The sequence below is a fragment of the Camelus bactrianus genome, chromosome 19 (genome assembly GCF_048773025.1).
Source record: "Camelus bactrianus isolate YW-2024 breed Bactrian camel chromosome 19, ASM4877302v1, whole genome shotgun sequence".
NCBI lineage: Eukaryota > Metazoa > Chordata > Mammalia > Artiodactyla > Camelidae > Camelus > Camelus bactrianus.
Window position 1 is genome coordinate 41,645,086 of NC_133557.1, and position 15,548 is coordinate 41,660,633.

The 15,548-nt window shown below is 39.7% G+C and overlaps 1 protein-coding gene across 7 annotated transcripts in view; it reads left to right on the forward strand.

Moving 5' to 3' along the window:
* Positions 1-15,548, forward strand: part of TASP1 (taspase 1) — a 261,040-nt gene that overhangs the window by 162,303 nt on the left and 83,189 nt on the right. For all 7 annotated transcript variants that reach the window (XR_012500775.1, XR_012500776.1, XM_074347862.1 and 4 more), the window contains one exon: positions 4,436-4,546. Coding sequence is in view for 5 of the 7 variants with exons in the window: in XM_074347862.1 (XP_074203963.1) it covers positions 4,436-4,546 (111 nt within the window). In the remaining 2 variants the exon portion in view is untranslated. The remainder of the gene's footprint in view (positions 1-4,435; positions 4,547-15,548) is intronic.

The following is a 15,548-nucleotide window of genomic DNA, read 5'->3' on the forward strand; positions in this document are numbered from 1 at the left end:
AGTTATCCAGCTTTTGTGTCTAAAGAATATTTATAATCTCTCTTTTTCTTTTGGAGTTAGAGGTATGTGTTTTTAGTAGGGAACATTCATTATCCCCCAGTCCTTCATTTTCTCACTCACTTGACCTCCAAACCATCTCTCTCTTTGTCAGTCTATTTCTTTTTCTAAATATATGTGTAATTTCTCAAAGGGAAAATAGTGCTCAAGTGATTTGTCATTTAGACATTAAAAAGAAGAAAACAATGCACAGAGTTGTATTTAAAAGATAGAAATTCTTTGTTAAATGTAACAGGAAGATGGTACATTAACAACTACCTTCTGGCTGTAGAGTTATTCTCTTGGTAAGTCCTCACATATTGAAGAGGAAGTTCTGTATCAGGTTTTACAAACGGAGCTCTAATGCTTTGGCTTGCTGGCGTCAGGTAATGGCTGGTTGCTGCTTGTGGGTAGACACGAGTCTTTAAAACTTAAAATACTCCTGCCTGTTAGGACTTGTAGAGACATCAGAGATTACTAGTCTAGTCTTCTAGTTTTTCAGATGAAGGGAGGAAGCAAGTTTCAGAGAAGTGTCTTGTCTAAGTTCAGGTAGACAGCACCAATTTCCTGGTAGTGTCTCCTATCCATTTGTGTTTTGTAAACATCTTTGGATTTTTCTGTCTATGACCCCACTCCACTGGACTCTTGGACAAAGTGGATTGCTCTAGGCTCAGCCCCTAACCTAAAGCCAGGCTAGTCAGATTTCCCTCTCTTCCTAAGTCTGATTGATGGGCTCTAAGAATGCTAACACTGGTAGAGGAAGTCTCTCTGGTGGTGAAAGTTGTGTTAGGTGTACTGCTCTGGAGCTGTCTGTAGATGACCATCGCCATCCAGAGAGGAAGCTGTTTCCAGCTGTTCCTGAAACCCATCACATCCTACCCTTCCAGAAGTTTGATTTTTTTTTTCTCTTGGATTTTATGAGCCAGTGAACCCTCCTTTTTGTTTAAAATCATTTTAATTGGGATTCTGGCATTAGCAATCAAAACAATATGGATTAATATTCCCATTAATTTCTCTCCTTCAATACTTACAGGGATTCGCTTTTAAAATTTCTTCAGATTTTTCATTCTTAAAGATTATGGCACAAATACAATAACTAGGTATCTCCTTTGTTTACAGTCTGGATTAACAATCTAAATGAAATCCAGAATACACACATTTGATCACAGTGAATATGTTTCTTACCATCTGTAGTTATAATTTCATTCCATAGCAGCTACAAATCTGAGTATTTAAAGAACCTATTTGAGACATTTTAGTAGGGTGAAATAAGCTTAATTTTTATTATTTCTTTGTTTCTTTATCTTCTTTCTTTTTTTATGCAACTACTTGCACATGGAACTGTGGATTGTTTTAGTTAATTTTTGCCCCCCGCCCATTTGCTATTTGATTATAGAAAGCACTTGTCACAGTCCCCAACATAACACTCTATGTCAGTTTTTCTTACTGGTAAGAATAAGAAAGTGTTTCCTTCTATATAGACACTGTTTAACATTTTAACTTGGGAAATAGATTTTCTAGCACCACCACCATCTGTCTAATCACAGAATGTCAGCTGAGCACTTCATCCAGCAGTTGTGGAAGGTTAATCAAGTAGGTACAGTAATAGATCTCGTTCAGCGTGATAATCTTTGAGAACGAGCACAATGCTGAAGTGTGTTCCCACCATTAATATTACTACCACCAAATGTTTAAATAGCACCTCAGAGGTTACAAAGTTCATATATATATATAAACTCAACCCTTACAACAACCCAGAAAGATATCTTTTAATATCTGTAATTTGTAATTGAAGAAACTGAAGCATAGAATTTCTGTTTTTAGTGTGTCTTACTTAATACCACAGAGATACTACCTTGAGACTCAAAACAGGGTCTTGTGTTTGAGTCAGTGTTTGTCTTCGCACCTGCCCAACTAGATGTGAGCAGGCTCTTCATTCATTCATTGCCGTGTCCCCAGGGCAGGTACTTCATTTGTTCATTGCCATGTCCCTAGTGCCTCGATGAGTCCTGGCACATAGTACATGTGTATTGAATTAAGTACTCCAGAGAGGTGAGTGACTAGGGCAGGGAGGCTAGACTGGGGCCTGTTGCAGTGTTTCCAGGACAGGGAGAGAACACCGAGGGTCACGTTTGTGGGAGTGATGGGGTGGAGGCAGGTACAGGAGCAATGCAGAGAACTGACAGGAGTTGATGTGGTTTGAAGTACTGAGTCACTGGAGAGGGCAGAGATAGAAGGCTCTGAGCTTGGGGGAGCTACAGGGATCCCAGGAGCTGTGCTGGGAGGTTGATGAATCTTTTCGGTCTGAACACTCATCCTTCAGTTCTTGTAATTATTTTGCAATTTTTTTTTTTTTTGACATTTCCTCCCCTTCATTTCTTTTATTTTCTCTCTTTGAAACTCCTCTTGTTCAGATGTTGGATCTTCTGGCCTGTTCTTCTGATTAAAAAAATTTTTTTCTCTTATTTTTCATCTCTGTCTTTTTGACTTTTTTTTTTTTTAATTTTTCTTCTGCTCAGTGCATTTGCCTGTTTTTCTTCTGTTACCTTTCTGCTTGTTTTGGTTTTCATGCTTCCTAGCAGCCTAACCTGGCAATCCTAGGTTGTCTATACTCTTTAACAGTTAAGTAACAGTTTAAGCACCTAGAAGCTGGACTGCAGTCCTTCTGTGTATGAATCACACTTGTCATCTGGAAGCCTTCACCATAAGGCCAGGACAAGCTATTTTTTTAGGGTCTCTCAGGTAGGTCTTTGCTCTTGAGCTGTCTGGGGCACTGGAAAGGAATTATCCAGTCTCTGGCTTGGAGGATTATCAGGTTAACTCTTTGCATCCTGGGAGCCTGTGGGTGAAGGGAGCTGGTTTTTTCACTGTTTAACTTAAAGAGTCCACTTCAGCCCCTGTTTTCAGTGTGGAGCCTCCCTCCTGCCCTGGGCTCAGCCTGATGTCCCCAAGTCTCAGGTCCCTCTGGCTCAGCCTCTCTCTCTAGAGAGTAAATATTCTGGTTTCTCCAGGGTTTGGGAGGAGTAACTTTCTCGCTAGGCAGGACTCTGGGGCTCGAGGTCAAGGGTAGGCTGACTTTGTAAAGAACCAGAGAGGGAAGATTCTAGATTTCCTGGGCTACACTGTGGTCTCTATCACATACTCTTCTTCTCCTCCTCTTCCTCCTCTCTCTCTTTCTCCTTTTAAAAATAACTAAAAAAAAATGTAAAATAAGCATTCTTAGCTCACCAACAATACAAAACCAGGATACAAACCAGGCAGGTCAGAGTTTTCGGACCCCTGCAGGATGCGTTGGACACTCTCAACCAACTGTCTTTATTTCAAGCTCACCCTTCACCCCTGCCTTCAGAAGAACTTGAAGCCTCCAATTGCTGATCCTTTGGGATTTTATGACAAAACTGGGTGGTTCCTTATAGGTATCCCCGCAACTCCAATCAGCCTCACCCCTACTCCCGCCACGGAAGCTTGGGTTTCAGCTTTCCCAGGTCTGCTAGATGAGCAGCTGTCTGTCTTCTTTCTGTTTTCTAAAAGGTCTTGTCTTTCTGTCCTCATTGGGCCGTGCCTTTTCTTCTTCCTTTCACCTCAGTTTGCTGGGATTTGAGAAAGGAGTGAAGATAAATGCATGTGTTTAATCTGCTAAGTTTAACCAGAAGCTTCCCCCACCCCCAAATCCAATTGGGCTGATTTTTATTTTTATTACTTTCTTTGATAGTGCCTGGGTTAATTTTGCATTTGTTCTCCACGTGCTCACTTGCTATGCCAGATGTTCGAGGAAGATGTCCTTGGGGAGGAAAAATGAGGGATTTTAAAATGCAATGTTCCTGAAACGCTCACAGGGGTTCAGTGTGTGAGATCTCTGTGAGGCACGGCTATTTCTAACCACCAGACTCTCATAATAGAAATGCAGTTTCACCCTCATTTGTGTGAACCATCAGGAGCATTTTTAAATGTTTGTAATAAAGTTTGTGGCTTATTGTTTAAAATTGAATTTAAGGTAGTAAATCAAAGCTTTTGGTGGCATGCCCCTGACAGCAGGGAGAGCCTGGTAAGTGATCCTTAAGAGCTGATCAAAGGGAGTTGCTGAGCATTTTTTCCTGTATTTGTGTTTTGGTCCTTTAATCTGGTAGTGTTTCCAGTTCTGTTTTAAATACAGTCATGCACACTCCGCCCCGAAGCAGGTCTTCTTGGCGGCATCTGGCACTGTCTTTGCCAAACAGCCCATGGTCGGGCGCAAGCCTGCCTTTACCATCCAGCCTCTGTGAGGTATGAACAATGGCCAGTGTCAGAAAATGGGCATCTTTCAAGATCGTGTTCCTATGACCTATTTGTTCTAGTAATCCAAAATGAAAACGAAAAAAGTAAAGTTAACTGAAAATGACCACTAATCATTTCTGTGTAGGTTCACCTTTCCTGGCCAGTGAAGATGGTGTGCTTGGAGGAGTGATAGTTCTCCGGTCCTGCAGATGTTCTGCGGAGCCTAACTCCTCCCAGAATAAGCAGACACTTCTAGGTAAGTCAGACATACATGTTGTGTGTCTTTTCTCTCTCATTTTCTCAAGAGATGGAAAGGTGTATATCCTTAAGTCGATATTTTAACCTTTGGCTGGGCCAGGATGCTCTACTGATAGGTAAACATCTCTATTCTACTGATCTTTTTGCCTAGGTAAAATCTGAAAGATGGATCTTCATTTCTGAGTATCCACTTATAGCATATTTTTCAAATGGGCTTAGGACCTAGCACCTTTACTGAAGCCCGACATTAAGAACATCAGACATACGCGTATCCCCTGCCTTAATCCACAGAGCATTTGAGATGACCCCTAACAATATACACAGTAACATAGAAAGAAGATTCCTCCTGTTCCCCTCCCAAACAGGAATCAGAATCATGTGAAGAGCTACTGGCCTAGAAGTCCGCCCTGGATCCATCACTCATTTGCTGTGACCCCCTCGTGCATCAGTCTCACTGTTCTGTGCCACTTCCTCAGCTGTACAGTCAGGATGTCTGCCCTGCCCTTCTCATAAAGTGGTGGTGAGGAAGGGAGAACGAGTGTTCTGCAGATTTGCAGATGTCCATCCAGATGTGTGGCTTTGTGTCTAGTCAAGATGGAACCCAGCCCACCCTCCACTTGCCAGCTTATTTGGCTGCCTCTGCCCATGGGTGTGCCTTTTTCTAATTCATTCATCCAGAGGGGGCATTTAAAAAAATCTGTGTAAAGGTGCCACATAAGCTAGCAGGGGACCCTATATTTTATTTTTTAATTTTTTTTTAATCAAAGTGTATGTTCATTCAGAAAAGTGCACAAAATATTTTTTTTCTTAATTTTTTTATTAAAGTGTAGTTGATTTACAGTGTTAGTTCCAGGTGTACAGCAGAGTCATTCAGGCGTACATATACATACCATAAATTATTAACTGCAGCTGCTTTGCAAATATTACATACTGAACCCACCTATGTGACCAGCATCTAGATAAAAAATAGAACTTTACAGCAACCTCAAAAGCTCCCACATAACCTCTCCCAGTCTCTACCCCCTCCAAAGTTAACTATTATGCTGACTTCTAACACCATGATTAGTTCTATTTGATTTAATATTTTGTATAAATGGAATAATAGAATATGTATTCTTTGTGTCTACTGTCTTCAGTCAACACTAAGCCTGTTAGAGTCCCCCATGTTACTTGTGGCAGTAGTTTGTTTTCATTGTTGTATGGTATTCCACTGTATGATTAAACCACTCTGTTCATTCATTCTTCTCTTAAGTATCTCTTTTTTATATAAGCACTGTAAGTCATCAGGAGCTGTGGTCGTTCAACCCTCTGTATAAATTTACTTTTATCAAGTGTGGATGGTACCTGATCTATGTTGTATGATTGTTGAGAATTGCTGTAGGTTCTATGAGTATATAATTGTTGTGAATTCCTGAGGTTCCATGAGTCTATGAAATAGAAGACTGAGCATTTCTTATGAGTATAAAAAGGATTTTTTCTATAAAAGCCCCCAAATTTTTCATAAAATCTCTCCTCTTGCTCATCAAAAAAATGCACTTTTATATAAAGGTCCTCTTTCTCCACTTGGAGTCTGATCACTAGCCTCACTGTTTTTCTTGCTCTTCTTTCTTTCTCCTTCCGTCCACTACACTTGTACCGGGTTGCTGCTGGAAAATGTTCTTTTTTTTTTAATGGCCGCCTTTTGTTAAACAAATAGCCACTTGCTTCTTTGGTATCTGAATTACTGTTGAATCCTTCGAATATCTTCCACAGCTAAGTAGTAGGGAATTTGTTTTTAAAATATGCAGAGGGTGTACCTGGGCCCTCCAAAAAACTCAAGAAGAATCTTTAGTACTTGGGGGCAGGGCAGAGACAGTTATTAAAACTCCTTTGTGGACTGTTGCTAGGGTGGAGTTTCAGTTCTTCACTGATCCTGGACTCTTGCCTATTCAAGTTAATCCTGAAAATCGTAAGGGTTTTTGGTTGTCCTTTCATTTCTGGTGGTGTCAGATAGAAATGCATATTTAAGGATAAATCATAGAGTTTTAGCTCATGTAAAAGAGTTTATATCACCAAGGTAGTAATTTGTAAACTGATGCCTAGTCTCTATCTCAAGAAGAATGAAATACAAAGTGTCAATTTATGAAATAAATGAAATCTTGCCATTTGTTAACTAGAGGAATTGATGTTTGTGGAGTTTATCAACTAAAACCTGGTGAACATAGGCTACGATCAACTTACAGACGATGTGGGTGTTTACCTTTTTTGTTTTAAGAAGGTACGTATGTTCAGCATGTGGTGAAAAAGTAAATGCCGCATGGAAGGACAGAAGATGTGAAAGGCACCTTCGCCGCCCTGTTCCCAGAGCCACTGGCCTCTGAGTCTGGTTGTTCTCGCAGGAGTCTCCTTCACTCTACAGAATGTGCTCGTGCTTCTGTGTCTTGATTAGTCAGTAACTTGTGACTTCTCGGTAAAAAATGAAAAATGTTGTTCATACCACTCCCCAATCCCTTTTCCTCCTGACTCTTGTTAGAACTCTAACTTGAAATCGTACATTTTAATTTTATTGCAACTTTAACGTGCTGCTTCTTGATTCATCAACTTTTTATCATCTCTGCCTACCATCCTTCACCCCTTGTACTATGTGTACACACACACACATACACACACACACACACACACACACTTGCATTCACTCCTAGCTCTGCTGGTCATTTCCCTAGAAGATAAATGGGAAAAGCCCAAATAACTTGATGCAAAAGCCCTCTCCTGATCTGACCCCAGAACACGCTTTCAGTGTCATTTCCAACTAGTCCTTCCTTTCTTCCACTCGTTCCCGATGCGCCAGATTCTGGCAGCATCACATTGGTTGGTCTTCTTCCAGAGGGTCATGGTTTTCCCCCAGTAACTTTCACATGTGCTTGGAAAGCCCGGAGCTAATTACATTCCTTCTTTAAGACCCAGGATAAAGAGGACTCTCCTTGGAGTCCTTTGGAAGCCCTTTTCCCAGGTGATTTGTTCCATCTTTGTGTGCTTTTTGCACCATGCGATTTCCATCCTTCCTAGCAGTCACCATGACATCCTAGATATCCATTAAAATGTCTGCCCCTCCCTCTAGGCTAGCACTTCTTAACCGTTTTTTCTGAACTCAGTTATTTGAAAGGAATAGATCACAGGTCTTTGAGCCCCAGCGACTCACATGGAGGTGTTTGAAATCTCTTTCTAATTGTTAAAAGATTCCACTGCCTCTGAAAATCACACCACTAGATTGTGAATCATTTGAGGGCAAGGACTGTATTCTTATCCAGCTTTGTACCCATCCCTGTAGCAGGCACCCAGTAATTACTGGATGAGTACAGTAAGTGCCAAATGGAATTTCTTTACTGATTATTTAGCAGAAGTTTTTAATGAAATTGACCACTTTTCCAGAAAAATGAAATGTCACATAAAATAGCTTCACATGCTCTTAAAAAACAAACAATATGGTTCGGAAATGTTCGATAATGACAAGTGTCCGGGAACAAGAAGAGCTGGAGACAGTTTAAACGGATCCCAGAAGACAGCCTTTGCAAACGGCCTTGAAAAAGGACAATTTGGACATGAATGTGTTTGCAACACCCATCCTACCACCTCCCACCCCCCAGATCATGAGATGCTGGCAAAGCCCAGCCTACAAATCACAGCTTTAACACAAAGCAAATGCTTGCCCCTAGAATGAGACAGCTGAAAAGAATTAATTTTCTCTGCTTTTAGAGAAAAAAAACAATATATTTTTACCTAAAATGCAATTACATGTGCTTCCCAGGCCCCTGCAGAAGTGCTTTATTGAGGCTGCTGCATATAGTATGCTTAATAGTTGTGTGAACAAAGGCACATCAAGCCTTCCAGTGGGAAAAATTAGTTCTTTCCCATTTTAAGCATACAATTCAATACAAGTAATTAGAATATATGCAAAAACATGGCATGAACAGTCAATTTCACTATACGGGTGCATTTTTCTCTTGGAGCCTGACAGACCCTGTGAAGTTCAGGGTCTCCTGCCTCAGAGTGCTTAATAGGAAGCAATATGTGGATCAATGTGAAACAGACTCCATATATTTAAGGAAAATCTTGAGTAATTCAAGATAGGAGGTGTAGGGGCTCCCAGGGGTAAAAAGGCTATGTACTTGGCCAGCGGCCTTTGCGCCAAGCCTGTCTGTGTTGATTGGAGTCCATCTTCCTAAATAGATTTAAGGCACACAGCTCAGCTCACTCTTGATCATCTGATGAGCACACGTGGTAACTGTTACTTTCCTATCAGGTCACCATCACCTCACTCAGAGGCTGACGTCAGGTGCTTTGCTATCCAGGAATACGTTCACATGCTGATGATTACATTTTGTACATGATATTGCTTCTACTTGTCCAGCTACTCCTTTTTCCCGTTTTTTCATCTTTACTAGGAAATGTTTCATATATTTTTAAAAGAAGAATGTAATAAATTTGTAAGTTATAAAGGATAATCATAAAATGAACACCTGTGGACCCACCACCCAGCTTAAGAAATTGCCCATTACCTGTATCTTTGAAGGTCCCCACGTGGGCCTGTCTGAACTTTCTATAAATGGTATGCCAGGTGATTTCTTCTGTGAGAATTTTTGCAGTTTCTTACATAATTACCTGAAAGGGGAACGAATCCCTTTATGTTTTAGACTTAGCTCTGTCAGGTCCACTGGTCTTCAGTTACCAGTTAAAACTTAAAGGTAGCCTCTCCCCTCTCTCTTCAGAACAGGAGCAGTTCACGATCGAGTTCTCTTCTTGTCACTGTTATGAAAACTTGCTATGGTTTAAAAATAAAAAATGTTAGATTGAATTGATGCTTCCTGGAACAGTAAAAAGATAAAAGGTCATTTTACTGTAACTTAAAATTCCAAACCGCCTTTTGGTTTTACTGGCATTAAAAAAAGTTGGTGCACACATATAAACATATATGTGCACACATATAAACACATGCACCTCAAAGGGGCTTCGTTCTCAGGGCCCAGCAATGTCACTTATTTCCACTCTACGGCACATGTCACTGTGAGCACTTGTGACTCGGCGTTCTGGGCTCGCACGATCGTAAAAATCACCCTCAAGAGAAGGCAAATTAGTTATTAGGCTGGTAGTGGGAAAAGAGGTACTTATAATTGATTATCTGACATTAATACCTTGTCTTTAAAATACAACTAAAACTTTGTTTTAGAAGAGGGTCCAGTGTCATGGTAGGAAGCTTTTTTCCTTAGTGCCTCAGCAATGCTTTGGGATTGTTACATCTTCACTATAGTCTTAAAAAATAGGCGGGCTTTTTGGTTCTTATTTAAGTATCAGATGGAAAGAAGCAAGTTAAGTAATTTATTCTTAGATGTGAAGTGAATAAGGCAGACATAATATTTAAACTTTTCAACAATTGAGTTGCATTAATCTGTTGAGGTAGTGCTATGAGATTTATATTTTTCAGAGTTGGTTTTCATTTTTAAAATACCAAGATGTTGATTATAAGTAGGTATAACTTGTTTTGCTTTATAAGAGAACTTTTCTTCCATTAAATATTACTAATACACTTAAAAAAATTGCAAGTAGCTTTTCATCTGTAATTTTCTTCTCCATCAAGTATACTTCTAGCTATAATCTAACCATACAGTATTTTATTTTTTTTTGGCCAGAGTTTCCATCTGAAATAAAGAATACAAAGATTTATGAATAGAATTCTAGTGATTATATAATTCTTATTACTGTAGTTCTCCTGAAACTCCCAGAAAAACATTTTGACAAATTTTATAGTCAATTTTCATCTACTCACAGGGTAATGGAGTTCACCTTAGCATGAAATAAATCCTAAAAAAATATTTGTTGAATGAATGAAATCTTGTTTCAGTATAGTTTCACTGAGTGCTTTTCTTTTTAGCAGAGAACTGCTGAGTCCCAGCCATTGGCCCCTTCTTTCCAGCAGTTTCGAATACAATAAAATGATAAAACAGAAAGAGAATTGAAATGTCCTTCGGGGCTTGTTTTACTATTTGACCCACATCCCTCTCTTCCTTTTTCAGTCAACATCTTTCTTTAGTCTTGAACAAGTCAGAGTAAGTCTTGGAAAGAGAGAATAATTATTTCCTTGGCTCAGTGTAACTGAGGTTCTAAAGAACTCTATCCCTATAGCTCCCAAGACAATTCAGTGGTGAAAGTTTTTCAGGGAAGCAAGCCAACTCAAAGCTACTTCATGGCCATAGTGGGACATGCGCTATATGAATCTTAAGGATTCCGTGTCAGGACAGTAAAGCATCCTTGAATGAGCCCTCTACTGGGTTATAAAGAACCTACCAACGAGGGGGGAAGAATCTACAGAGATAAGAAGAGATTGTTCTATTTACATTCTTCCCATTTTAACAATGAATTTGTGTTTATTCAATAAGGAGTAACTTAGACACTGTGCAAAATGTCCAAGGGTAAACCGTTTGACCTGGGGTTAAGGAGCAGCAGCTGACTTGGCAACTGCCCAGCCCAAGACGGTTCTGATTTGAGAGTTCTGTTTTCCTTGCAAGAAAATCTGGGATATGAAGCCAGGCAGAGAAGTTTTAAATGGGTACAGGAGCCAGTGCAGCTGAGGGTTGTTAACAACAACTGGAGAGCAACCTTTAAAAAAGAAAAATAAAAGAGGTGGCTGCTTTGTTTGAATAGAAAAAAACTAGCTTGCAACCCTGGTAAGGAAACTTTGTTTGACTTAAACAGCATGACTCGCAAATCATTTTGAAAGATTAAGGGGTGTCCTAGGGGAAGCATGATGCAAGGGGTAGCTTGTAGCCCTGAGATTAACCAGTAAAGGTGGTGATTTAAACGTCACGAGGAGGCAGACCTTGCACAGGGGCTAAAGGCTGTCTCGTGCAGGGGGGGGTGGCACTGGGCTGAAGTGAGATTGCTCTTGGACATTACACCCATCAGTGAATTCATTTGTTCCAAAGCATTAAATTCAACTTTCCAATCCAGAAAGGCTAGCCTCTAGGATTAGCTACAAATCCATTCTGAATGTCCCGTAAGGCCATTAACTTGTCATTCTCAAGGGGCACAAGTACAGCACATCCTCACCTAATCTGTTCTCCGGCACTAGAACAGGATCCGTAGCATTGACCTTTTTCACACTGTGCTGGTGTCATGTGACCTGCTGTGAAGTCACCTGGTGGAGAAGAGTCCTGCCCAACCCCCATGTGCATCTTTCACATGTTAAACCCACTCAGTAACTTAGCATGGCTTTGGGTGTACTTGTTGTTTTCTGATGGAGGTCTTTCCAGGATCTGGGCATTTCCAGTAGCCTCACAGTCCCTGGGCTTTGGCTTTCTGGAAAAAAAAAAAAAAAAAAAGCCTTTTTCAAATCAGTAGTTGAGGTGTAAATAGTCACCAGCCACTACCAAAGGAGCGTGGTCATTAAAGAGAGTCCAGGGGCATCATCTCTAAATGCAAATCAGCCTGAACTTGACCACACCAAACGTTATTTTAGACAGCACATTCACATTTTAGACAGCTCAGACGCGCCGCTCCAGGCCACTCATTGACCCTGCTTGGAGCTTGGCCCCCTGCATGTGATTACACATGGAAAATCCTGATACTATGCTGTAGCATCTGCCCACCCACTGTATTGTTCTTAGAACCATTTTTTAACACTCTTATCATAAACTTCAATTTTTAGTATATGAGAGAATTTTAGATTTAGCCCCTAACATCAAGAAACAAATGATAGACTTCTACATATCACTTCTAGATGGTAAGAAATGCTACTTTTATTGAGTATGATTTACATTTTAGTTTTCTTCTGTGTAACTGTACTTGAGCAAACTTTGTGCTACTCTTGACCGAGTTTTAATTGTAAATCAAGACTTAAAACAATTTTGAGAGATTTTTGTGAAATAAGCTTTACCCTTGAGATGAATAAATGTTTTCTCACTTTTAAAAACTTACCATGGTTTTGACATTTTTTAATTTGAATGGAGATAATTATTTGCTTTGTTTGGTTTGTTTTGATTGCTCTTTGGACATAGCAGGTTTTGTTCTACATATATGTGCCCAATATAAATTCAAGTAGGGACTTATTTATGCCTCTTCATAAGATATGTCTGTGTTTTAGGTAGTCATGAGACATGATACAATTTGAAAGAATTAGAAGAGTTTCCCATCATAATAAAGCATCCTCATGAAGAGCAATTAATAATACATGGTAACATCTCATTCCATCAAATTTCAGTAGTTCAGAATGTCACAGTCTAAACAGGGAAGAAATTAATTCTTCATAGATAAATTAGATTAGCAGGGTAATTGAGATTCCTAGGGGCAATTTTTAAAAATAAGACATAAATGAAAACAGGATGAAATTCACAAATTTCAGAGGGGGTATATGGTAAAAAATAGGTTGCCCCCTACTCGACTCCCTTAATCACCCAATTCACTCTACAGAGGTAACCGCTGTGGCCAGTTCTCAGGTATCCTGCCAGAGAGACCCCAGGTGTTTACAAACATAGTCATCAAGGTGCCCTTTTATTTTCTTTCACAAAAATGGCAGTGCCATCTTTACACATCTTTCTCCACCCTGCCATTTCTTTTAGGTAAACTATATATTTTATAGATTTGTGGGGTTTTTTTTCCAAACTGTAAATGTCACATTAATGAGGTCTAATTTAGTGAGTCACAAGCAGAATCTTTTCACTGTAGTGGATAGACTATAAAGAACCCAATAGGATAGACCAGTTCATTGTGAAGAAGGGCTATTACTTTCATAAATTTCACTTACAAAGAAATGAGCGTACTACTTGACGGAGTGTGGGACTGTTTTGGTTTGGTTTTACTGTGGTTTGTGATCAAAAAGTTCGAAAAACACTTAGTGTGGATGGTTCCCTATCTTCCCTGTGGTGCTTTCCCTTTGTTTTTAATTGTTGCACAGTGTTCCGTTGTATAGGGTACCATAGTTGTTCATACGTGGTCCCACCGAAAGGCAGCAATGCTATTTCCAGTTTCTTCCTAATGAAAACTGCATCACTGAATATCTGTGTAAAGATGTTATTTCATATCTTGTAGTAACTTATGGTGAAAAAGACTATGAAAACAAATATGTATATGTTCTTGTATGACTATAGCATTATGCTGTACACCAGGAATGGACACAACATTGTAAACTGACTATACTTCAATTAAAATCAATAAATATATAGATACAAAGATGTTATTTCATGCATATAAAGGCATGGCTGTAGAATAAATGCCTAAAAGTAGTCAAAGGGTATATCATTTTGATAGTCAATCCTCATTATGTATAGCTTCCGTATTTGTTAATTTTCTTACTTGCTAAAATTCACCTGTTATCAAAAGACCAGTACTCCTGGCGTTTTCCCAGTGATTGGTGGGCTTGGGCAGAGTGGTGAAAAGTGTGAGTGACCCAACATACACATTCCCAGCTGAGGTGAATGAGGCACGGCTCTGCTTTCCTGTCTCCGTTCTCATACTGTCAACAAGTGTCCTTGCTGGTGATGGTTCCGCTGTTTTAAATGCTTCCCCCCTCAGCAGAGTGCTGAAGTGCCGTCTAGCGATCCTAAGTGCAGCAGCTGTGGTGTCTTGGGGGGAAAATGTGCATGTTGGGAAAACTTCATTCAAGCAGGAGTTATAGTGCTGTTGGCCATGAGGTCAAAGTTAATGAACCAACGATACCATTACTATACATCCAGAAAAAGGAAGAGGACATTCATCGATCTGTGTGGGAGGGGAGCTGCTCCAGCAACTGCTAAAGTAACATGGATGGTGCACAATGAAGCCATGAAAAAGCTGGAAAAGTAGCTAACCGTGGGGATTCAGGAGTTGACAACCAGGACAAAGAGCATGAAGGGCAGCGCTACTGGAAGGTGAAAGCCAGGGAAATTGATGGGCAGGTTACCCAGAGTCAGGAAACTGAAGCCCTTCGTGGCTACTGTATTAGTATAAATAAACACTGCATGTGATTAATTATTTATAAGAAATATATGTTAAATAAGATGGCTTTAAACAGAAACATACATAAAATAAGGTTACTTATTGATTGAAAATGTGACCAGAGCTTGTAGGGACCTAACCCTGTATTTTCCTTGGGAGCAATGGCTCAGAATTTGCTAATTCAGTGTCCATGGCAAATTTACAGGCAGTAACTACCGCAAGGTACGGGAACGTGTTTCCGAACGGCCACGTCCCGCTGTTGTATGAACGTGCTCTTTCTCCACCCCCAGCTGACATAATGTTGTTTCAACTGCTTGGAATCTGATAACCTGAAAGTTGAATAATGATCTCTTGTGGTTTTAATTAGCATTCTTTTGGTAGGAGATATGTAGAACATATTTTCACATTTTAGAGTGATTCATATTCCCTTTTGTTCATATCCTTTTTGCTTTCTCTTTGGATACTTGTGTTTTCCTTATTAATTTGTAGCAGATCCTTATCTACTAAGAAAACGAGTCCTTTTCCTGTGCTATGAATTGCAAATATTTCCCCATTTGTCACTCATCTCTTGACTTGTTTCACGTGGCAAAAGAAAATACTATGTGCACTTTTAATATAGCCAAATGTATTGATCTTGTTATAGTTTTAAAAGCTTTCTTTAAGAGATATATAAGAGTTGTGTTTGTGTTCAATGTTCTGTGGTCCTTTGGTGTTTGTGAAGAATTTTATCCTCTTTATATGTACCATCAACTATAAAACCTTTTCAAGCTAAGTAAATTTCAGAGTAAGAGAACAATGGATGATCACAGGTTTTGGAATCCAGAAGTCCAGTTTGAATCCCTGCTTCTGTACTCACTCAGATGACCTCAGCAGTGATGCTTAACCTGCTCTGAGCCTCAGGTTCCCCATCTAGGCTTTGCTGAGTGAAAGATAGTGCCGGGCGTGTGATAGATTCTGCGTTAGTTCCTCCCTCTCTCTTTGAAGTCCTCCACCAAGAAATAGTTTGTTAAATTATTTATTAATTAATAGCTTATTAAATTATTGAGTTAAGACATGCA